Source organism: Mirounga leonina, unplaced genomic scaffold (assembly GCF_011800145.1).
Source record: "Mirounga leonina isolate KUSES-001 unplaced genomic scaffold, KU_Mleo_1.0 Mir_175, whole genome shotgun sequence".
In the NCBI taxonomy this organism is placed as follows: Eukaryota; Metazoa; Chordata; class Mammalia; order Carnivora; family Phocidae; genus Mirounga; species Mirounga leonina.
The window spans coordinates 31246751-31270946 of NW_023270453.1; the positions used below are offsets into that span (position 1 = coordinate 31246751).

At 52.0% G+C, this 24196-nt stretch overlaps 1 protein-coding gene across 1 annotated transcript in view; it reads left to right on the plus strand.

Moving 5' to 3' along the window:
• The window catches only part of SNX29 (sorting nexin 29), a 497051-nt gene extending 473173 nt beyond the window's left edge, over positions 1–23878 (plus strand). The window contains exon 20 of the mRNA XM_035022295.1: positions 21660–23878. Within this exon, the coding sequence (XP_034878186.1) occupies positions 21660–21789 (130 nt within the window). The 3' untranslated portion in view covers positions 21790–23878. The remainder of the gene's footprint in view (positions 1–21659) is intronic.
• Positions 23879–24196: the final 318 nt, after the last annotated feature.

A 24196-nucleotide genomic window follows, 5' to 3' on the forward strand; every position in this document is an offset into this window, starting at 1 on the left:
CATAGGTGACAGCCCCTGAAGTGCCAGGCTCTGGGGACAGGGGACACTGCACCACAAGGTACTACAGGACCTCTTCCTAAGGCCATTCCTTTCAAGAGCAGGAGCAGTAGCTCACTTTCCTGACACACAGAAACACAAAAGTAGACAAAATGATACAGAAGAACATGTCCTAAATGAAAAACAGGACAAAATCACAGCAAGAGACCTAGGCAAAATGGATACAAGTATAACAGGTCTATAGAGAATTTAATGATCATAAAAGTCCTCACTAGACTTGCAAAAACAGTGGAGGACAGCAACAAGACCCTTAACAAGGAGGTAAAAAAGAACCAGTCACAAATAACACAATACAATGAAATTTAAAATAACACTGGATGGAGGGGCGCCTGGGTGGCTCAGATGGTTAAGCATCTGCCTTTGGCTCAGGTCATGATCCTGGGGTCCTGGGATCAAGCCCCACGTCGGGCTCCCAGCTCAGCGGGGAGCCTGCTTCTCCCCCTCCATCTGCTTCTCCACCTGCTCATGTTCTCTGTATCTCTGTGTCTCGAATGAATAAATTTAAAAAAAAACCTTTAAAAAATACACTGGATGGAATAAACAGCAGGCTAGAGGAAGCAGAGGAATGAATTAGTGACCTGGAGGACAGAGTAAGGGAAAGTAATCAAGCTGAGCAGGTGAGAGAAAAAAAATTATGCAAAATGAGAATAGACTTAGGGGTTTCTGTGACTTCATCAAATGTAGTAACATTCATATTAAAGTGATCCAAGAGGAAAAAAAGAGAGAAGGGGTGGGGCAGAAAACTTGAAAAAATAATAGCTGGAAACTTTCCAAATCTGGAGAAGGAAACAGATGTCTAGATATAGGAGGCTCAGAGATCCTCCAACAAAATCAACCCAAGGAGGTCCATACCAAGACCTACATTAATTAAACTGGGGAAAAGTAGTGACAATTGATTTTCTTTAGAGAATTTGATTTTATTTATTTATTCGACAGTGAGAGACACAGAGCAAGAGGGAACACAAGCAGGGGGAGTGGAGACGGAGAAGCAGGCTTCCTGCGGAGCAGGGAGTCCGATGCGGGGTTTGATCCCAGAACCCTGGGATCATGACCTGAGCTGAAGACAGACGCTTTAACGACTGAACCACCCAGGCACCCCTCTTTACAGAATTTTAAAAGCAACAAGAGAACAGACAGTTACATGTAAGGGGAAACCCCATAAGGCTATCAGCTGATTTTTCTGCAGAAACTTTGCAGGCTAGAAGAAAGTGGCACAATATATTCAAAGTGCTAAAAGGAAAAAAAATATGCAGCCAAGAATACTCTATCCAGCAAGACTATTATTCCAAAATAAAAGGAGAAATAGTGTCTCAGATGAACAAAAGCTAAAGGAATTCATAACCACTAAACAAAAAATGTTAAAGGGGACTTTGAGTGGAAAGGACCAGTAAGTATGAACAGTAGGAAACATAAAAATAGTAAAAGTAAGTATATCTGTAAAAATCCATTCAGGGACTCTCAAAATAAAAATATAAAATATGACACAGTATACCTAAAACGTGGGGAGAGGAATAAAGAATGGATTCAAACTTAAGCAACCATCAACTTAATATATTCAGGAGATGTGTCAATAAACCTCATGGTAACCACGAATAAAAAACCAGTAACAGGCAAAGAATAAAGAGAAAGGAATCCAAGTATATCACTAAAGAAAGCCAGCAAGCCATAAAAGAGAGTAAGAGAAGGAGCAGATAAAAACTGTAAGACAACCACAAAACAAGTAACAAAATGGCAATAAATATGTATCAATAATTACTTTGAATGTAAATGGATTAAGCATTCCAATCAAAAGACATAGGGTGACAGAATGGATTTAAAAAAAAAAAAAAGGCCCATCTATATGCTGCCCACAGAGACTCATACCAGACCTATAGACACCTGCAGATTGAAAGTGAGGGGATATGGAGAAACCTCTATCATGCAAATGGATGTCAAAAGGAAGCTGGGATAGCAATACTTATATTGGACAGAATAGACTTTAAAACAAAGACTATACCCAAGAGACAAAGAACACTGTATAATAAAAGGGACAATCCAACAAGAAGCTATAACAATTATAAATATTTATGCACCCAACATGGGACCGCCCAAATACATGAAACAGTAACAAACATAAAGCAGCGGATAGTAATACAATAACATTAGGGTCTTTAATACTCCACTTACATCCACAGCCAGATCATCTAAGCAGAATATCAACAAGGAAACAGTGGCTTTGAATGACACACTGGACCAGATGGCTTTAACAGATATATTCAAAATATTCCATCCTAAAACAGAAGAATACACATTTTTTTCAAGTGCACATGGAACACTCTCCAAAATAGATCACATATTAGGCCATAAAACAAGTACCAACTCAAAAAGACTGAAGTCATACCATACATCTTTCTGACCACAATGCTATGAAACTAGAAATCTACCCAAGAAAAAGTCTGGAAAGACCACAAACACAGGGAGGTTAAATAACATGAAACTAAACAATGAATGGGTCAACCAAGAAATCAAAGAAGAAATCAAAAATTACATGGAAAGAAATGAAAGTGGAAACATAACAGCCCAAAATCTTTGGGACATAGCAAAAGCAATTCTAAGAGGGAAGTTTATAGCAATACAGGCCTACCTCAAGAAGCAAGAAAAATCTCAACCTAACCTTATACCTAAAGGAGCTAGAAAAAGAAAACCCAAGACTAGCAGATCAATGAAACCAGAAGAGATGGTTCTTTGAAAAGATCGACAAAATTGATAAACCTCTAGCCAGATTCATTAAAAAGGACTCAAAATCACAAATGAAAGAGGAGAAATCACCACCACCACCACAGAAATACAATCAATATAAGAAACACTATATGCCAGGGGCACCTGGGTGGCTCAGTTGGTTAAGTATCCAAGTCTTAATTTTGGCTCAGGTCATGATCTCAGAGTCATGAGATCAAGCCCCTTGTCAGGCTCTGTGCTTAGCATGGAGTCTTCTTAACTTTCTTTCTCTCCCCCCATCCCCTGCTCATGCTCTCTTCCTTAAAAAAGAAAAAAATTATATGCCAGTGAATTGGATGACCTAGATGAAATGGATAAATTCCTAGAAATACATAACCTACCAAAACTGGAGCAGGAATAGATAGAAAATTGGAACAGGCTAATGACCAGCAATGAAAGTGAATCAGTAATCAAAAACTCCCAACAAACAAAAGTCCAGGATCAGGACCAGACAGCTTCACAGGTGAAGTCTACCAAACTTCTAAGGAAAAATTAATACCTAAAGATACCACGATACCATACCAAAAAAGAGAGCTATACGCCAATATCTCTGATAATCAGAGATGCAAAAGTCCTCCACAAAATATTAGCAAACCAAATCCAACAACATGTTAAATCACTTACCACAATCAAGTGGGATTTATTCCTAGAATGCAAAGGTGGTTCAATATTTACAAATCAATCAACATGATACATCACATCAATAAGAGGATAAAGACCATATGATCATCTCAGTAGATGTAGAAAAAGCATGCGACAGTGTACAACATCCATTCATGATGAAGACTCTCAACATAGGAGGTCTAGAGGGAACATACTGCAACAAAATGAAGGCCATGTATGAAAAATGCACAGCTAACATCATACTCAATGGGACAAAACTGAGAGCTTTCCTCCTAAGGTCGGGAACAAGACGAGGATGTCCACTCACCACTTTTATTCAACATAGTACTGTGCGTCCTAGCCACAGCAATCAGACAGCAAAAAGAAAGAAAAGGCATCCAAATTGGTAAGGAAGAAATAAAACTTATACTATTTGCAGATGACATGATACTATATATAGAAAACCTAAAAGACTCCACCAAAAAAATGGCTAGAACTGATACATGAATTCAGTAAAGTTGCAGGATACAAAATACACAGAAATCTGTTGCATTCCTATAAGTTACTAATGAAGCAGCAGAAAGAGAAATTAAGAAAACAATCCCATTTACAATGGCACCAAGAAGAATAAATTACCTAGGAATAAACCTAACTGATGATGTCATAGACCTTACTTTGAAAGCTATGAAACACTGATGAAAGAAATTGAAGATGACACAAAGAAATGGAAAGACATTCCATGCTCATGGATTGGAAGAATATTGGTAAAACCCATAGCAGTCTACAGATTTAATGCAATCCGTATCAAAATACCAATGACATTTTGCACAAAAGTAGAACAATCAATCCTAAAATTTGGATGGAGCCACAAAAGACCCCAAGTAGTCAAAACAATTTTGAAAAAGAAAAAACTGGAAGTATCCCAATTCCAGCCTTCCAGTTATATTACAAAGCTGTGGTAATCAATACAGTATGGTACTGGCATAAAAAGTAGACACACAGATCAATGAATGGAAACCCACAAATAAACCCACAATTATATGGTCAAGTAATCTTTGGCAAAGGAGAAAACATGCAGTGGGAAAAAAGACAATCCCTTCAACAGATGGTGTTAGGAAAATTGGACAGCTACATGCAGGAGTATAAAAGGACCACTTCTTCACAGCATACACAAAAATAAATTCAAAAAGGATTAAAGATCTAAATGTGAGACCTGAAACCATAAAAATCCTAGGAGAGAACGCAGGCAGTAACTGCTTTGACATCGGCCATAGCAACTTATTTCTAGATATGTCTCCTGAGGCAAGGGAAGCAAAAATACCCTATTGGAACTATATCAAAATAAAAAGCTCCTGCACAGCAAAGGAAACGGTCAACAAAACTAGAAGACCACCTACTGAGTGGGAGAGAATATTTGCAAATGATATATCTGATAAAGGGTTAGTATCCAAAAATATAGAGAACTTAGTAAAGTCAACACCAAAACACACCTAATCCAATTTAAAAATGGGCAGAAGACATGAACAGACATTTCTCCAAGAAGACATACAGATGGCCAACAGATGAAAAGATGCTCAACATCACTCATCTTCCGGGAAATGCAAATCAAAACCACAATGAGATACCATCTTACACGGGTCAGAATGGCTAAAACCAACAACACAAGAAACCAATGTTGGCGAGGATGCAGAGAAATAGGAACCCTTATGCACTGTGTGGGTAATTTATTCTTCTTGCTGCCGTTGTAAATGGGCTTGTTTTCTTAATTTCTCCTGCTGCTGCTTCATTATTAACTTGTGAATGCAAACTGGTGCAGCCACCCTGGACACCAATATGGAGGCTCCTCAAAAAATTAAAAACAGAATTACCATTTAATCCAGTAGTTGCATTACCGGCTGTTTACCCAAAAAATACAAAAACACCAATTCAAAGGGATATATGCACCCTATGTTTACAGCAGCATCATTTACAATAGCCAAATTATGGAAGCAGCCCAAGTGTCCATCCATAGAGGAACAGATAAAGAAGAGGTGGTGTGTGTATACACACACACACTCACACACACTCACACAGTAGATTATCACTCAGCCATAAGAGTGAAATCTTGCCATTTGCAACATCTCTGGATGTACAGAGTATAATGTTAAGCAAAATGAGTCAAAGAGAAGTACCATATATTTCACTTATATGTGGAATTTAAGAAACAGAACGAAGGAGGGAGGGGAAAGAGCAAACCAAAAAACAGCTTAATCATAAAGAATACACCGAGGGTCACCAGAGGCGGGGGCGGGGGGACAGGTGAAACAGGTGATGGGGATGAAGGAATGCACTTGTGATGAGCCCCAGCTGATGGATGAAGTGTTGAATCACTATACTGTACTCCTGAAACTTAACAGCATATGTTACCTACATTGGGGTTAAAATTTTAAAACAATCAGATGTTGGACTCAGACCCGGGTCTGAACAACTCTGCCTCCTACAGTGCTCTGTGGGCCCAGTTGTCGTCCCTGAGCCTCGGTCTCCACTCCTGTGTGAAAGGAGGGCCCACCACCTGCCTGGCCCTTGCTTTACAGAGCTGAGTAAGCCCAGGGCCACCCTTCACCCAGAACCAAGGGCCCCCGCGTTCTGGGTCTACCGTGGGGTAGCACACAGCCCTTGGAGTCACACGAGCAGGTCCTTATCCCAGCTGGGTGCTGCAGGAAGCCATGTGCCCTTCCTGAGCCCCTGGGATCCTTCTACCCAGCCGTAGGGAGACTCGGAGGACCCAGCGCAGGGACCACCCCCAGTTTCCCAGGCACAGAGAGTAGCAGCCTGTGGTGCCCTGCCTAAGCTCTTGCCTGGCTCTGTTGCTCTAGAGAAGGCTGGGAGTTACGGGCTGGAGAGTGGAGTGTTCCTGGCTTTGCACTCGGGCCACTCAGCTCTGCAAGGACTCAACTCCGCCCTTGTAGTGTGAAAGCACCACGGGTAATAGGCAGGGCCCTGCTCCGTGTCCACCCACAAGTTTCGCCTTTCTCTGTAGCTCCAGCCTTGCAAGCTAGGGTGGGGATTTTTTTTTTTTTTTTTTTAAGGTTTTATTGGACAAAGAGAGCACAAGCAGGGGGAGTGGGAGAGGGAGAAGCAGGCTCCCCACTGAGCAGGGAGCCCAGTGCAGGGCTTGATCCCAGGACCCCGGGATCATCACCTGAGCCGAAGGCAGACGCTTCACTGACTGAGCCACCCAGGCGTCCCTAGGGTGGGACTGTTCTTACGGAATTCTATGGAAAGGGCAAGAACTCCAAGATGGGAAGAGTACAGTACATCGGAAGGGAGGGAGGAGACCTGGGATTCAGACAACTAGGAACCTGCCACCACTGTGCTCTTAACCCTGGGCCCGATAACCTCTCCGTGCCTCCGCGTCCTCACCTGGAAAGGGGGTACGAGCAGGCCCTCCCTCCCTGGCTTTGCTGTGGTTTACCGCATACATGCAGGGCAGTGAGGACAGTGTCTGGTGTACAGCAAGCACGACATGAAGGTTAGTTGTTGCAGTTCAAGCGTAGAAGTGATACATCTCCGGCCAATGGGTCACACGCCGTGGTGCCCCAGGGATCTTGCTCCCGAATGACCAGTTGAGCAGCCACTCGTTCCTCAGCCACTTACCAGGCGCCGCTTGCACCAGGCTCAGGGAGCATGCAGTCTCGTGGAGGGGAGACCAAAACATCACACAGACTGAATCCCTGCGATGGGAGATACGTACCAAGAAGGGGATTTAGAAGCAAGGGACCATGGTAGACGAGGGACAGTTTCTCCAGTGGGGCAACTTGCAAGCAGCGACACGAAGCCCTGAGCAACAAATGTGGCCACATGGGGAGTCTCCCCGGTGGAGGGAGCATGGCCTTGTCCGCAGGTCTTAGGGAGTGAAATCTGTTCATTGTGCAGTGGCAGCCTCTGGAGGGCTGTGAGCAGGGGACTGGGCTGGGATCAGCTTTATGTTTTAAGGTACATGAAAGGAAATGATCTAACACCACTAGCGCTTTCCTCAGAGCCACTGACGAGTAGTTAAGGCTTGGTAGGGAAGGTGGTGACTGAAGGCTGGGGAGCCTTGGACCCCCGGCTCACAGCTCTGCAAGCTTTCTGGGGTTTTGAATCCCTAGTCAGTGCATGCACAAGGGTGGTTCCTTCCTGAGACAATCATTCGGAGCAGGTGTAGCGGCTGGACCCGGTGGAGACTCGCTCCTGCCGGTGGAGCCTGCACCAGACGTGCTCAGAGCCCCCCTGGTGGCGTGTACTTGCTGTCACCGTACCACAGAGAGGGCCCAGGGAGACTGCGCCTCGGGGGCCTCAAAGCAGCAGCGTAGGGGCTCCTTCATGCAACCTTTGTCTTATTAAATGAGTAACGTGTAAGTCCTAGTTACAAACATTTAATCAGGGTCAATATACAGAACAAACGCATTGCCCTGTGTCTCCTGCTGATCTCTGCGTTTACGTGCATGTGCTGTTTTCTCATTTGAGGTTTTGTTTTTAATAACGTTCGGATCCTACACTGTCTTCCGTAACCTGATGTTCTCACATAATTGTATTTGGTGGAGGTGCGTGCACACGGGGTGTCATCCTCGGTGATGGCAGGCAGTGGTGCTTATGGCGAATATGCCACTGTGGATTTAATGAGCGTCCCAACCTACAAGCAGGTACTCTGCAGGCTTCCCGATCAGAAGCCAGGCTGCATTGAATATCCTCACACACAACTTTGTGAAAATGCTCCCCTATGTGTGTCGAAGAGACACTGGAAGTGGAGTTCTGGAGTCAGGATTCGCGTAGGATACGTGTGCACCTTCGCACACAGCTCCCTCGGTCCTAAAAGGTGTCCCCTGTTTGTACATCCAGCAACCACCTAGGATCACCATCCCAGTGCTTGGCAACAGCATCTTTTGCCAGCTTGCATTTTTCTGCTGCCTGAGAATGATCTGGGGCTGTGCGGACTCGCTCATTCCACACGTCTTTACGGAGCGCCTGTTCTGCGCCCCCGACGTGCCGGCTTTGCATCTGTGAACCAGACTGACGGCAGCAGCTCATGCCGAGGGCTCGAGCAGGGGAGGCTGCACCAAGACCCGAACGAGAGGACGGAAAGGGGAGAAGGCCAGGTGGCCTTTCTGTCTTTGGGTACCAGTAACCACAGAGGCACCGGGCCAGGAGTGTGCCCAGCGCCCGCTGAGGAGCCTGAAGGCTGGAGGAAAGGAGGGTAGCAGGAGAGAAGGCAGGACTGCATCAGGGGTGGTTGTGCAGGGTATCATAAGGGTTTCACTCATGGGGGGGGTGGTGATGAGAGAGTTTGGAGCCAAGGAGCGTCCTGATCTGGCTTATTTTAGCTGGATGGTTCCAGCCGTGACTCAGCTCCCCCGGCTTCAACAAATATTAGCAGAATGACTAACAAACCGGTGTATCCCCGCCGCCACCCCACCCCCACCCCCACCCAATGAAGTACTCACTGTATCCTTTCCCTGCATGTCTGTTGGACTGTCTGCTCGCTCTTGGTGGGTCTTAGGAGCCCTTCAGACACTCTGGGCCTTCCATGATCTGCTGTCTCCCAGGCTGCGGGACGCCCATCTCTCGTTCTCTTCTGTGTTTCTGCTGGCTTGTAACACCACCCTTAGGGTTTTATATGCTTTTTGTTCTCTGCACCCGCCGTGTTAAAACCACTGAGCTTTTACGGATAGAACAAACCTGGGTGATGCTTCAGAGGGGGCACCTTATTAATAGTCTCAAAAGTCCTATCATCACCCCTTTGTAGGAGAGAAGTGAATATGGATTATTACTCCTGTTTTCTCAAAGTAAACCTCAAGAGCGTTCATGGCTCTCATGATTCCAAGGCCTGTGTTCTGGCGTCACACACGGCCACCTCTGCTAAGCTGGGTGTGTCCAGAGTCTTGTCCGACCAGAAGGACAAGGCTCAGTGCAGGTGAACTTGCCGTTGGCAGCCTCTGTGGTTCTGCCTGAATGATTCCATGTGCCAGATGTAATTCTAGGTGCTGGGCAGACTGTGGTGAAGGGGCCGGAGTGCCAGTTGCCATAAAGAAACTAAAATACAGTGACTGGGTGGCCCATGAGTGGAGGGGACTTTGGAGCAAGACCTGCAGCTCAGGGACAACTGAGCAGAGCCAGAGGCAGCGTGGGCTGGACCCAAGGGCAGCCGGAAGCTGTAGAGGAGGGAAATGGAGGACTTCAGGCGAGGTGCAGAGGAATCCGTGAACTCAGGGAGACCGTTCAGAAATCTGTTGGGAGTCCAGGCTGGAGGCCACGGTGGCTGGACCTGGGATGTCACTGTTGGCATGGAGGGAAGTGCAGGTGTTGCACACGTGTCCAGACGGAGAGCCCATGGGGCACTTTGACATTCCTTTGACACGGAATATCAAAGGAAGAAAGACCAAGGTGGTGGGTCAGGCTTTGAGCAAGGAGGCAGATAGTTGTACCATTTAGGAGAGCTGAGAAGACCAGAGGAGGAAGAAAGGTGTGAAAGGGAAATTCAGAGTTTCTGTGTTGGCCAAGTTCAAGACCAGGAGACGGGCAGTGGCTACCATTGAGCCCAGAGTACTACCGGTAAGGAGGAGAGATGGGACTGAGAAGGGGCAGTGGCAGGATCCAGGGAGTGGGGGCTCTAGTAGGAATTGGCTAGGGGTAGGGGGATAATTAGAGGCAGAGAGAGAGAACCATCCAGCCCTTTTTCGAAGCAGCCTTTCAGGGGGAGGTCCCAACATGGCAGATGGGGTGCAAAGCTTCTGGAATGTTGGTCTCAGTCTGCTCAGGAACCCGTGGGACACCCACTTGGGGTAATGAGCTCTACTTGAAGAGGCCCCCAGGCAGGTGCCCAGTGTCACCCCATCAGCATCAGGTGGTCTGTAATGATCAGAAGCCCATCCATGGGGGCGCCTGGATGGCTCAGCGGTTAAGCATCTGCCTTCCGCTCAGGTCATGATCCCAGGGTCCTGGGATCAAGCCCTGCATCGGGCTCCCTGCTAGGCGGGGAGCCTGCTTCTCCCTCCCCGTCTGCCTGCCACTCCCCCTGCTTGTGCTTTCTCTCGCTCTCTGTCAAATAAATAAATAAAATTTAAAAATAATAAAAAAAAAACCTCCCTCCATGGTTCCTGGCCATGAAATAATTAAAGCTGATGTCTCTGGGGGCTGCAGTAGGCAGTACAGTGTTTCTATGGACTTGAGCCATCCTCCTACGCACACTAGGTCTAATGCAGTTATCCTTTCTCCAGTAGCATCATTTACCACAGGGACCCCCCAACACACATGCCTTCACTTCTGGTACCCTATGCTCCTGGCCCCTGCTGTACCTTCCCCTCCAGCTCAGCTGCCCCCCACATCCCAGGCTAATCTCCAGACAGAACCGGAACCTGTTTTCACCCCCTCTGATTGGTCACTGTGCGCACAGAGTCTCGCTCTCCAGCACCCCTGTACTGTCAGCCCTACCCCTGCTCTCTTCCTGCTGCCCCATCTTGGTTCTGACCTCAGCATCCTTCTCCTGGGGGCCATACCAGCCCTACAGGGCACCCTGACTGGGGGGGCTCCTCTCTGTCCTCGTCACTCCCGGCCCCAGTGGTAAGCTTTAGAGACTGTACATCCGAAGTGTGTTATGCTAATGGGGCTCCCCGATCCTCAGGGGGGCTCACGTGGCAGTCCACGACCCAGCCCCCCTTCCAGCCTCAGAGCCCACCTCATACGGTCTTCCCAGACCCTTGAGATCTTTTTCTCTGCAAATATCTCCCTGTCCTCTGCCCCTCATCCTCCCCAGAGCATGAGAAGAACTGGCTCTAGTCAGATGGGCCCCGGCTTGCGTCCTGCTGTCACCTAGGAGACGCGTGACATTGCACTAATCCCTGCACCTCTGCATGCCACACTCGACGTTCTGTTCTAGACCCCGTGCATGCAACAAGGTGGGTGGGAGGCAGACACAGATACAGGATTGGTGCTCAGGCCCCCCCCCCCGCCCTCCAGTAAGCACCCTGTGACTGTCGCCCATAACCTCTGCACACCGGCGCCGGCGTCACCCGCCGCGGCATCCCAAGAACAGAACGTCACAGCACCTCCGTCATGAGGCCAGCGTGTAAAGATCATATTGAAAATCATTAAATCACGAGACCTTTTGGGGTTAGGAACTGTGGGGATCTGAAGAAGCACCAGAACCATCTGTGGGTCAATCTGTGAGAGCAGAACTTTGTTCTTGGGCCCCAGATCTAACCACGGGGCAGGAAACCGAAGAAGTGCATGGAGGCCGCCTTCCCCTAATGCACAGGGATGGTCTCCCCAGAGGGAAACCTTCAGGGCTGGGGCTGATGACAGGTACAGCCGGGTCCTTTGGATCCCCATCGTAGGGGCCGGAGCCCTGAAGCGTGCCCACAAGCGAGTTCAAAGGCTCTGTGGCCTGGTACACGTGGACCAACAACAGGCTCGCAGCCCTGACACCACTGGCCGTGGGGGTGGAGCGGGGCCTCCCCCGACCCCGCAGATGGGAGGGCAGCTCTTCTTCATGGTTTGCACACCATGGAGGCAGAACACAGTTCTCCCAACTCCTGCACACACAGACCTCCCCAGGGAGCCAGGTCTCAGAGGACAGTGGCCACAGCTTTGGTAGGAAAGAGCTCAGTCCCAGCTGTGTGCTGGGGCCCGGCCTGGCCGCCAGCATCACCCATGCACAGCCCCCCACAAGCCACGGCAGGCGGCTCCCAGCAAATGGAGTATTGACTGCTCTCTACACCCAGTTTACAAGCGAAATGAAAAGTAAATCTCTCCCCATGGCCATTTTTCACTGCTGAGTGGCTGAGACCATCGGATCGATGTCACCCACGTGCTGGGGACTGGGATGCCAGGGAGGTGCACCCCAGAGGCTTATTAAAAAGAACAGTCACCCCTGGGGCTCCTGGCAGGTGCTGCTTCCACAGACCCGATTTCTCTGGCGCCCCGATGGTAGCCAGCAGGAGGGACAAGGGCGAGTTTCTGTAAGGGCCGCCGAGCTAATTGTCAGGGAGAGAACCCCCCGGCAGCTTGAGGAGAAGGTCTGTGGGGGACATGTGGGCTGTGTCCTGGGTGAGCAGCCATGCTCAGGAGGCGGCTTCTCCCACCGCCTTCCAGCTGAGGGCCCAGGCCAGGTTCCAGCTGAGAACCAGATGCCCAGTGTCGGGCATGGGGAAGGGACGTTCCCCCACAGCACTCCCGTCTCCAAGACCAGGAGTGCCTAGAGCCCAGGAAGTCTGCATCTCGTGGCCTGGGGGAAGGAGGCCCCTGCATCCATCTGTCCCTCACTTCCTGTCCCCTGGTTCAAAGCCTGAGACCATCCCCATGTGGACGCCGAGATGGCTTTAACAGGACCCGAAGGACAGGACTCTGTTAGAGCGCAGGAACTGTTTTCTCAGAGGAGGTCGTTGCCGTGCAGAAGGGGACCAAAGCCAAGTTCAGCAGCAGGGGAAGGAAGCTACCAGGCACCCAGCATGGTCCCACGCTATGTCACAGGGACCTGCCAGGGAAGATCCTGCACCATCCCTCCTCTTTGTTTTTTCAGCTTGGGCCACTTCTTCAAATAGCCTCCTTACGACACAGTGCACACGCCATACAGTTCGCCCACGGAGAGCACGCCCGGATCAATAGCTTTGAGTCCAGAGATACATACAGCCACCACCTCGCTTTAGATTTTCATCACGACAGAAAGGAGCCCCATGTTTCCCCTGCCCCAAGCAACCACACACTTCCCATTTCTCCAAATGACCCTATTCCGGAGCTTCCCACGAACGGAATCACGGAGTAGGTGGACCCATGAGCCTGGCGTGTTTCGGCCAGCAGGGGGCTTGCAGGGCTTACCCGCGCCAGGGCATGGCGGGGGGGCTGGCAACGTCTGCCCCTCTCTGAGGGCTTCCGGCTGGCCTGGGAGTGAAATCTGCGTATGCCCGAGGAACGGGGCAGAGCGCAGAGTCACAGGTGCTCCGTGCCACGGGAGTGATAAGGAAGACAAGACCCCCCAACTGCCAAGACCTACCTGCTTCTACATAAGGGGGAACCAAAGGCAAGTGTGGAAAAGTGAAGTTATGGGGGGCAAGGGGGCGCAAGGAAGAGGAGAATTATTTTCACAAGATCGGATTGTACAGAATGCTCTTGGCCCCCACTTCCCCTCGAGAAGACTTACTTTACTTCCGACGTAGAAAGGACCGCTTTCCCATGGAAGTTTTAGATGGTCTGCTTTTTTTTTTTTTTAAGATTTTATTTATTTATTTGAGAGAGAGAATGAGAGACAGAGAGCAGGAGAGGGAGGAGGGTCAGAGGAAGAAGCAGACTCCCCGCTGAGCAGGGAGCCCGATGCGGGACTCGATCCCGGGACTCCAGGATCATGACCTGAGCCGAAGGCAGTCGCTTAACCAACTGAGCCACCCAGGCGCCCTTAGATGGTCTGCTTTTAAGGGAAGGGAGAGTCCTCCTTGCGTTTGCTGCTTCTGACCTGCCTTGACCCCCTTGTAGTCTGCGGACCGTGGCATGGCGCAGGGGTGCGTGCTGCCCCCCACCCCGGGACGCGTCGCAGAGCCTCAGCACGCCCACAGCCGAGTCCCACTCCTCCACTGTACGGACAGAGCACCTCGTCCACTCTCCTGATGGACACGGGCGGTCTCCATGCTTTTGGGCCATTAGAACTAATGCTGCTTTCAGCATCCAAGTTCCTGTGTGGGACGCATTTTCATTTCTCCCCGGTGTGTATCTAGAGCTATCGGGTGTTACGGCAACTGTTTAATTGTCGGAGGAGCTGCCTGCCTTTCAAACCCGTGCACCATTCCCACCGGCAGGGTGGTGCCGTTCTGCTCTCTGCACATCGTCCCCAACATTTGCTCTGCCGGACAGTGGCCATCCCAGGGGGTGCGAAGAGAGCCTTCACTGTGGCTTCGATATGCGCTTCCCGATGGCTGATGATGTTGAGCGTCTTTTCACCGCTGATTGGTCGTTTGTATATTGTCCTCAGAGAAAGGTCTGTTCAGACGTTTGGCTCATTTAATTCAGTTGTCTTTTTACTATGATCCGTCTTACAGGGGAGGACTGGGAGGCCCCAGCACATCAGTGACCTGTCCAGGTACCCCGGCTGGTAAATGATAGAATCTAAGATTTCTGTCCCCAGAACCCCTGCTCTTTCTACTGAGATAAGGGGACAAGGTCACAGTCTCCTATTAAACTCAGAACAGAGATGCCCCTTCATGCTGAAGTAGACCTAAAAAGACTGCCTTTCTCAGCCAGGCTTAGTGAGATGGAGGTATAAGTTGTATGTGGTAAAACTTGCCCTTTCTCTTACACGGTTCTAGGAGTTTTGACAAAAGCATGGAATCCAAGAACTACCACCATCATCAAGATACAGAATAGCAGCCCCTTCACCCCCCAGCATCCCCTAGAGCATGCTGTAGTCAACCCCTGGCACCCTGGGATCTGTCCCTATAGTTTTGCCTTTTCCAAAATGTCCTATGAATGAAATCAGGGTATAGCTTTTGAGCCTGGCTGCCCTTTTTTTTGGGGGGGGGTTAATTTAAGGACACCTGTGTGGCTCAGTCAGTTAAGCGTCTACAGACCTTCGGGTCAGGTCATGATCCCAGGGTCCTGGGTTCGAGCCCCACATCGGGCTGCCTGCTCAGCGGGGAGCCTGCTTCTCCCTCTGCTTCTGCCCACCACTCCCCCTGCTTGTGCGCACTCTGTCTCTGACAAAACCTTAAAAAAAAACATTTGAGAGAGTGCGAGCAAGCAGGAGTTGGGGGTAGGGGAGGGCAGAGGGAGAAGCAGACTCCCCACTGAGCAGGCAGCCTGATGCCAGGCTCCATCCCAGGACTCGTGCCGCAGGCAGCCGCTCAGCCCACGGGCCACCCAGGTGCCCTAGCCCGGCTCCTTTCACGTAGTATAATGCCTTTCAGATTTATCTGACATGCCAAGAACATGCATTTTGAAGAAGACCACCTTCATGTAGTATGTGGGGGTGGCCAACGAACCTCTGGTAACACAGGGAAACTTTTAAAGAATGTTTTAAGATGCCTTGAATCCATTTGTATGGGTATTTTCTCATCAGCCAAAGTAACCTATAAATAGAGGTAAAGAAAAATCTTGAGTTTTATAGGGGAGCTATGCGGATAGGAGGAAATGGGGAAGGTGTAAATGGTGATGAAGATGGAATCTGGGAAACATGACAGCTCTGGGCATGGCGATTCTGGGCCTCAGTGACCGTTCCTGCCTATGATAACGATGCTGGGACTCCCAGAATCCTACCCCGAAGGTGGCCGCCCCCTTCCCCACTGAGCCTGGGTCTGAGAGGAGCTGCACGGTCCCCGAGACTGGAGCCTGAGTCCTGGCTGGGGGCTGCAGCCTGTGTCGGAGTGAAGAAAATCTCATCCTCAGCACGCTCCTCTTCAAGGCTATTCATGTTGATGAGAGCACCGAGAGGGAAGTTGGATCATGTTCACGTGTTCTGTCCTTAGTAGAGGTTATCAGTTGATATACGTTATCCATCAATGGAGTAAATCCAGTACAGCCTAGTGACGGGGACAGCACTGCCCCAGCCCAGAAGAGGTGGTTTCATTGCCAAGTCTTCACTCACCCCCGGGTCTATCCCTGCAGAAAGCAGGTTAGTACAACTCCAGGACCGCATGGATCTAGATCACCTTGTAGCCTTCCTTTGCCGCACACATCCACGTGCCACCCTGCGTCCGTGGGCAGCTTGGGGCCTGCAGCCCGTCCTCTTCCTGGAGCCTCTCACTGTTCTTCCTGCCCGAAAGCCCCTCCCTTCCTCCTGTCTCCCATGGGGCCTCACTCCTGCCCCAGGGCTTGCCTCAGGCCCTGCCCCCGGGACCCTCCCCAGCTCCCCTCCCCCCAGGCATGGTGGACGGCTTTTCTTTGGTCACTTACTACACCCCCACTGCCCCAGTCTGAGCAACCTCAGGGTCGAAACCAAGTCTTGTCTTCACTGCCCCGGAAGCCCACAAGGGTCTAGCCCCGGCTGAGAGAGACCGTGATGATCTCTCAGAGGCTTGGTCTTCCTCTACAGTGACTGCAGTCTTTGGCCCTGGTTCCCTGATCTCTGAAGGCTGGGCCGGCAGTTCAAGTAGCATGTGCACGTCCCTGCCCCCTACCTGTCCTCGGGGCGCCTGCCGGCACACGAGACCGCCCTCCGCTGGGTCGAGACTAGGCAGCTTATGGTCTACCACCCAACACACGGGTCTTTTCCAAAAACAGAAGGAGGGTCACTGCAGAGGAGGGTCCCTCCCCCCTCCCCCAGGTTGGACAGAGGGAGGGAGTGGAGGATGGCAGGGGTTGAAGTTACTATAGTTTGGTCTTTTGCAAAATCTTTGTAAAAGCCTCTACCCGGTTCCTTGCTGCCAAAGTGCCGAAGCTTTTGCTTGCCGGACTTCACTCGTGCTCTTGCACTCTTAGCTCCATTGTCTGGGGCCCTGAGCGCGCCACATCCACCTCGAAGGGCAGCAGACTCAATCAATAGGTGTTGATTGGTTCACGCATGGTAGGAAAGACCCGTAGCATCCCCATTTCACAGATCAGAAAACTGAGTCAGGGGAAGGTAACATACCTTCCTCTAGGGTTCTCTAGTGTCTAACAGAATGAACCCTGGTTTTTGGACTCCAAAAATGAAGTCCTGTCCAGTGCTTCACATGGTTTATGGAGGACATCCCTGCTTAGGGTGGAGGCGGGGCCTTTCTCGTCTGGGGAAGGGGGCAGATCGGCCCCGACCTCAGGACGGAGGCGGGAGGATCAAGAAGGTAGGTCCACCTTGCTCTTCAGTCCCCCTCCCGCGAGCCCCCGGGCCCCCACTTTATCAGACAACACAGCCATGCCGGAGCAGTGACAGCTGGCTTCTCGGGGGCCCGCCCTCTATCGCCAGGGCCAGGGAGCAAACGGTCGCCGGCTCACCAGGACGGAGAGAACTGCCTTCTGAGGACACAGAGCTGGGACCGCAACAGAGGCAGTGGCTACAGTAGAGGCTCGAGGGAGCCTCAGTTAAAGAAAATCTCCCTGATGTCAGGCTGGCCTTGCGAACACCTGTTCCCGCCTCCCTGGAATGGCCTGTGCCCAGCCCCGGGGCACCAGTGACCTCTGCCCGCTCAGAGCAGGCTCAGCCCCTGCTCCCAGCTCGCCACCCGCTCTGTCCTCCCAGTGACACGTACCCACAGGCTCACGCCTTCTGCTACGATTCACTTGCCAGTATTAGACACACAAAAAACCATATGGTGTGAGAACATGACATCTACCCGCTACCTTCTGGGTGGGTATTACGTTCTCGGTGACGACAGGGACAGTGTTGTACGGCAGGGCTCTAGAAAGGATTTCAGAGTAACTGAAGCTTTGTGCTGCTGATTCGTAACTCCCCACTCTGATGACCAGAGTTCCACTCTTGATTCTAGGAGTTGGACTGTTTTAGACACCACATGCAGGTGGAATCCCACAGACTTACAGCTTCTGCGGACTGAGCTCACTTAGCATAATCTTCTCCAGGTTCATCCATGGGGTTGCTTAGCTCAGAATTTCCTGGAAGGCTGAATAAGATTCCATTATATGTACACACCACATTGTCTGTATCCATCCGTCTGTCCCTGGACTCTTAGCTGGTTTCTGTGGCCTCGCTCTTGTGAATAATGCTGCAGTGAACATGGGGGTGCAGATACCTTTTCAGGATCCTGATTTCCATTCTTTGGGGGGAATGCCCAGAGCTGGGATTGCTGGATCATACAGTAGTTCTCTTTGTCATTATTTGCGGAAGCTCCACGTGGTTTCCCTTAGCAGCTGTACCATCTTGCATCCCCACCGACAGTGTACAAGGTTTCCAAGCTCCAACTTCCTTCCCAAAACGTGGTGGCTTTATGAGAATCACCATCCTGACAGGTGTGAGGTGAGAGCTCCCTGTGGTTTGGATGTGCATTTCCCCAATTAAAGAGCCATCTAAGGACTGGAGTAGGCATTTCTCCAGAGACGACACACAAATGGCCAATGGGTACAGGAAACTGTTGGATAGTTCTTGACCTAAAAAACCCATAGAGTTCCTTGGGGTGGGGCCTTACACAGGCCCTGGGCTGGCAGCTCTTTGTCCGGCTGCCTTTAACCTCCACCCAGTCATTACTATGGCTCCCTGCTCCCCCTGACCCTCTCCCTATGCCACCAGCTCAACTCCAGGGGCCTCTGTGCTGCCCCCACTGCTCTGGGTTTATGGGAGTTACTGCAACAGCTTCTGCCCATCTCCCCCAGCACGGCGGCCAGGCTCACTGTCGCCGCTTGCTGGGGCCTTGAGGATGGAGCTCTCCCTCCCCCCGTACCAGCTACTTTCATGGTCAGGCCCCCAGCCCCAGCAGTGACACTCAAGAGTCCCCAAGCATCAGCTCAGTGACATGGCGGTCCACCTGTGTGGCCAATCCTGCCTTCCGGGAAGGTGAAGCAGCTGGCGAGGTCAGCCAGCACAGGGCCCTTGCCACGGTGAACCACACAACTCTGTCCTGCTCATCCTTCTCCGCTCTTCCTCCTCCAGGAAGCCCTGTAACCACCGTGATGAGCACGTCTCGCACCCTGCTCGGAACACCCTGTGTTTACCCTGTCAGGGCAACTACCAAGCTCCTCTCTAACAGTCTGTCCCGGGGTCTGTGCTGCCCATCCCCAGTGAGGCTGTGGGCCCCCGTCTGTCCAGCACGGTATCAGACAACAGAGCTCACGTAGTCTGAGGGGCTGACTCTCCCTTGAACTCTCAAAACAGCCCCATCTTCCTTCTGTCTTGGAAGCCAGGGCTCAAGGAGAACCAGGCACTTGCCTGAAGAAAGGCAGCCAGCGTGTGGCCTTACGTGGGGTTCAGGCCCCTTTCCTCCCCGCAGCGTGCTGAGGGCCGCGCACTCAGCCTTCCCTGCGCCCGACGAGCAAGGCGCCCAGCCCCTGGGTGGCAGGACTGGGCTCTGGCTCAGGGCGAGGCCACCTCCACCTCCGCAGGTGCTACCTGTGGAAAAACAAACTGTCCCGACTGGCTTGTAACTCTCCCTCCCGGGGCCTGACAGGCTCTGGTGGGACTCACGCCCACCTGGCATGTCATGCCCAGCGAGGGTGACAGCCTCCGAGTTGGGGTCACTCTGGATCCTGACTAGTGAAGGGAGGGGGTGGTTTCCAGTGACATTTATATCCAAGGCCTCCTGCACAGTGTGAGGGGTGAGGCCTTCCAGCATTTTCTGCCCATCCTGTAAGGGGCCTTCAGGGTAAAGAGGCTTTTGGTACCTTGGGTAGTTTCGAGAGAAGAAACAGTAGCCTACGGCCAGGTGTCCTTCTGAAGGAGGACCATGCAGCTAAGCACCTGGACGGATGGTGGGAACGAGGAGCAGCTCCCACTTGCTCTCGGCTGGACGGTACCGCTCGCTCCTCCGGGAACAGGACGCGAAGCATAGCCGGACTTAGGGTGTAGGAGATCGTCACTAGAGGAGTTTCTCATTTTGTTAGTGAGATGCTGTCTTGAACTCACCACAAGGGGCATCTCGCTGAGCACGATGGCCGTGTCCCTGCAAAAGCGGAAAGATCCGACCCCTGTCAGCAGAACCACTGCTGAGATGCGGGAAGGAAGTGGGCTGTCCCACAGAACCCACGGGGACCCCGGGAGGCAGGGGCAATTTCTTTTTTAATGTGGCTCATTCCCTAACTCGTCTGGAGGGGCTTGGACGATTCTGGATCTGCCACTTACTCCCTGGGTGGCCGGGGTACTGCTGAGCCTCAGTGCTCATCGACAGAGGGGCTGTCTTTGCTGGCACAGTCTGGGGGCCACACGTTTGGAAGGTCAGTGGCGCAGGGACACTCGAGACGCGAGAATGAGGTTCACCTCAGCTTGGTGTTTTAGACATGTTTTGTCCCAGTGAGATATTGTTTGTAGAAGTTATCATTTCTTACTCGTATTTTCTGCCAGCTCTAGAGCCCATTGTTGTTCAAATACCAAATCTTGTTGATTCCACTGTTCCAATCTCTGTGCCGCACAGAATAACGCTAAGAATGTCCATGCCCCAGTCCCTGGACCCTCTGTGTCCCCTGACCTGGCGCAGGGGGTGTGGCCGGTGTGGTCCAGGATCTCGAAAAAGGCAGATGGCCCAGGTGGGCCCCGTGTGATCACGAAGGTCCTGGTATGAGGGAGAGGAATGCAGGTGGCCAGAAACGGGGAAAAGCAGGGAAACATTCTCCCCTGGAGCCTCCAGAAGGAACCAGGTCTGCCAACATTCTGACTTTAGCTCCATAAGACCCATTTTGGACTTAAGGTCCCCCACAACTGCAAGACGGTACGTTTGGCGTTCAAGCCACTAAGTGTGGGGTCATTTGTTACGAGAACTGTAGGAAATAAGACAGAGTTCACCAACTCTGCGTTCACAGCCCAGACCCCTCCAGGCCCTTCTCCCCAGGGCAGGCAGGGGTCACTTTAGACGACTACCGCCCCCCCGCCCCCGGCCCCAGCCAGGACCACCTGACAGGCCTCCCTCCTGTCCTCCTGCATCGAGGGCCTCCTGACCTGACCCACCAGCGCTCTCGGGCACCTTCTGCCCAGGGACGCTCTGGCTGCCTTCATCACGTGTCCCACCGGTAACGTCATCTCCCCGGTGGCCGGCAAGTCTCCACCAGGCCTGGGAGAAGCGGTGTTGCTCGTGGCTGCCATCTGCAGGGGCTCCAACAGGGCTCGGCCCACACGGGTGCTCAAGAACGGCATGGAAGGAAGGGACAAACCTCCTTCTCCCGCAGGTTTTCCCGAACGCCTGGCAGGGGCCCACACCCTATTTTATCTCGGGTTCTCCTCGTCCGTCCTCCCTGGGCGCTCAGTGCCCCCTCCAGCGCGGCCCGTAGCGCTCCCACTGTCCCGGGGCGCAGGCCCTTTAAAACCCAGGTGGGTCATCCCCTCCGTTGGACTGCGGAGTGGTTGTGCTCTTTTTGGCTCTTTTGCATGGGAACGTCCTTCTAATTAGACGGTGGCCTACATCCTGGTTATTCTTTTAGGATGAATTCCACAAGAAGGCCCCCCCCTTTTTGCTACACCTCTTTTGACCTTAAATGCAATGTTCTCCAAAGCGTTTTCTTTGATCCTCCAGCAAGGGCACGGATCAGTGACAATGGGGAAGAAAGCCCTGGCCCCCCTTGCGCTCACCTGTCAGAGCTGGGGAGCATCTGTCCCCTCTGAGACCACTCCTGCCCTTCTCACACCCTGCTGGACGCCCTGACTTAATCGGATTCTTCCCTGCTCTATCCCACAGTGACATCACCCCTCCTGGAGAACCGCTGACCAAGAACACCCGGCCCAAAGTGGCTTCCCGCTTCCCCAAGCTGTCCCGAGGTCACCCCAGAGAGACCCGCAACGTGGAGCCCCAGAGCGGCGACCTCTGACCTCCGCCGAATCCCAGACTTGGGCCCTATGTGCTGCACCAGCTGCCTCCACCCAGCCACTCCGCATCTGACCTGGCCCCAGCAGCCGGCCCCTTCCACCCTGGAGTGAGCCCCCCGCCACCTGGTGAAGCCCCGAGAGCACACCTTCCTCCCCAGTCCCATGACACTGATTAAACTGGGCAGTCTCAGAGGGCAAGGCGGCTGCTCGCCGGACACACGGGCGCCCTCCCAGGGCCTGCCCGTTCCTCTTCCTCCAGCCCAGGGGCCGGCAGGAGGGTGGGCACCAGGGGGAGCGCAGAGCCCCGTGGTGGAGATGCACAACTCTGAGGTGGGTCAGAGACCACCTCTTGACTCTTTTCCACATGGGAATTAGAATGACTGTTACCCTGGGTTTTTTTTTTTTTTTTTTTTCATAACTGCCTGCTGTAACCTATGGCCACGTGGGGTTGGGGGGGAGGTCACGTTCCTTCCCCTTTTACTCTCTACCAGGGGCCCTAAAACCCCCTGGTTGTAGAATCCGTGGCCAGTGATAGCTCATGTGGCCTCCTCGAGGAAGACATGCTAGTGGCCTCCTTGTGAAGGAGCTACTAAGGACCCTGAACTGGGGTGCATAGAGCACTTCCCCCAACCTTCTGAGGTTGGCTTCTGGAAGTACTAGCCCCTGTAGGAAACCAGAGGTCGCCTGGGCCCATATGCACCTTGTGAGGCTTGGCGGGCCCTGGGCTGTCCAGAATTCCAGGGCCTTGACCTTACAAGCCAAGAGGCCTCAAGGTTGTGAGAGAGACTCTGTTCTGGGAACTACGATGGAGGAGGCCACAGGCCCTCGGGCTTGCAGACCGCACTCCGGAGCCCTGCAGAACTCCGAACTTGGGGCTCCCTGGGAACTCGGACAGTGTGTACTTGCACCAGATCATGGTCATTCCCTAAACACACGTTCATGCTGTACCCTCTGCCCCCCCACCGTGCTCTCAGTGTGTGTCCCTCTGCCCCCCTCCCCGCCCCAATCTCTGAGCAGGCCCCATTGGCAGGCAGGAACCGGGTGAAGATGAGTTGCCCCAGGCCTGCCTCCCCAGGGCAGGTTCCTGCTCCCCCTCAGTCTGGGAAGCAGGGTTGGCAGCAGATACAGAGTGGAGCCTCCCGCAGCCTGTTTGGGCACTGGGCCTAAGACATGTCTGAGTGTGAGTCTGACCTCACCTTCTCCAAAATCCCCACCAGGAACCTCCTTTGACATTCTGCAGAGGTTAAGGAAAAAAAAAAAAAGTGCCCAGAACTACGACGGACAGATGCTAAGCCTTGAGAAACAATTACATACTCTGCCTGTATTTACAAAAGAAGAAACTCTATTTTTTAAAGCTTAATTATTCATGGAAAACTTGCCCTGCTTTCCTGAAACGCAGATGGAAAAGCTTGTTCCTGGGACCACACACAGCCCGTCCAGGCTGCTTACTACATGCACCCCCTTTTCGTGATGGAGCAGAAACCCTAGAACCATTGTCAGCATACGGACCACCTCCCCTCATTTCAGCTCAGATCCGCATGTGACATACACATGACAGCCACTCCTCAAAGCCTTAACTCTGGAGTCACAGAATATTATGCAGTGGTTACCTCCATCGCTGCTCCAGATCCCCACCCTGCTCCCTGGCATGCTGGGATGCAGAGAAGCAGTGGGCCTCCAGTTCCTGGAGAAAGAACCACAGACCCAGGCCCAGCCAGGTGCGGACTGAGACCCGATGCACAAAATGCCACCCTCTCCCCATGTCCATGTCGTCTGCTGCCCTTTGGTTGAATCCAAATCAGAGGGCTGGCTGGCCCTTGCCCTGCATGACACCCACTCGGCCCCGTGACCCATCAGAGATAAACACAGTGCAACAGAAAGAACCAGTAGAAGTTGCTCCTATCTCCTAGATCCAGTAAGATCCTTTGACGCCTCCAAAGTTGGCACCCGAGGAAGGCGGCGGGGCCCACCCGGGAGAGGGCATTCTCTCCCATGATGGTCACCTTTAGCACCACTACTCAGGTACACCCAAGGGCTCTGGTTACAAAGGGATCACCTCGTTGAGTCATTGAGACAGGAACAGAGAGGGAGGGCTAGGGGCGGGGGTCTGTGGACAGGAGGACAATTTTATTACGTGCTGGGCTCTGCTCCACAGCTGGGTACCTCCCGAGTTCTTGGCTGACCACTCCAAGTTGTCAGCATTGGCGGGGTGTGGGTTGTGCCTTTAAAAACGACAGGCAATCAAAGCTGTTGACAGTCGTCGGACTGATAGCTGCAGCTCATGCCAAGAGCCAACCGGCACGGGAGCCTAATAACGCATCGCGTGTGTGGGCCCCGAGTCAGGAAGCGGGAACGGAGAGCTGCCAGCAAGCCCTGTTGATCAGAAACCACCCTGCTTGCTTCCCCGCG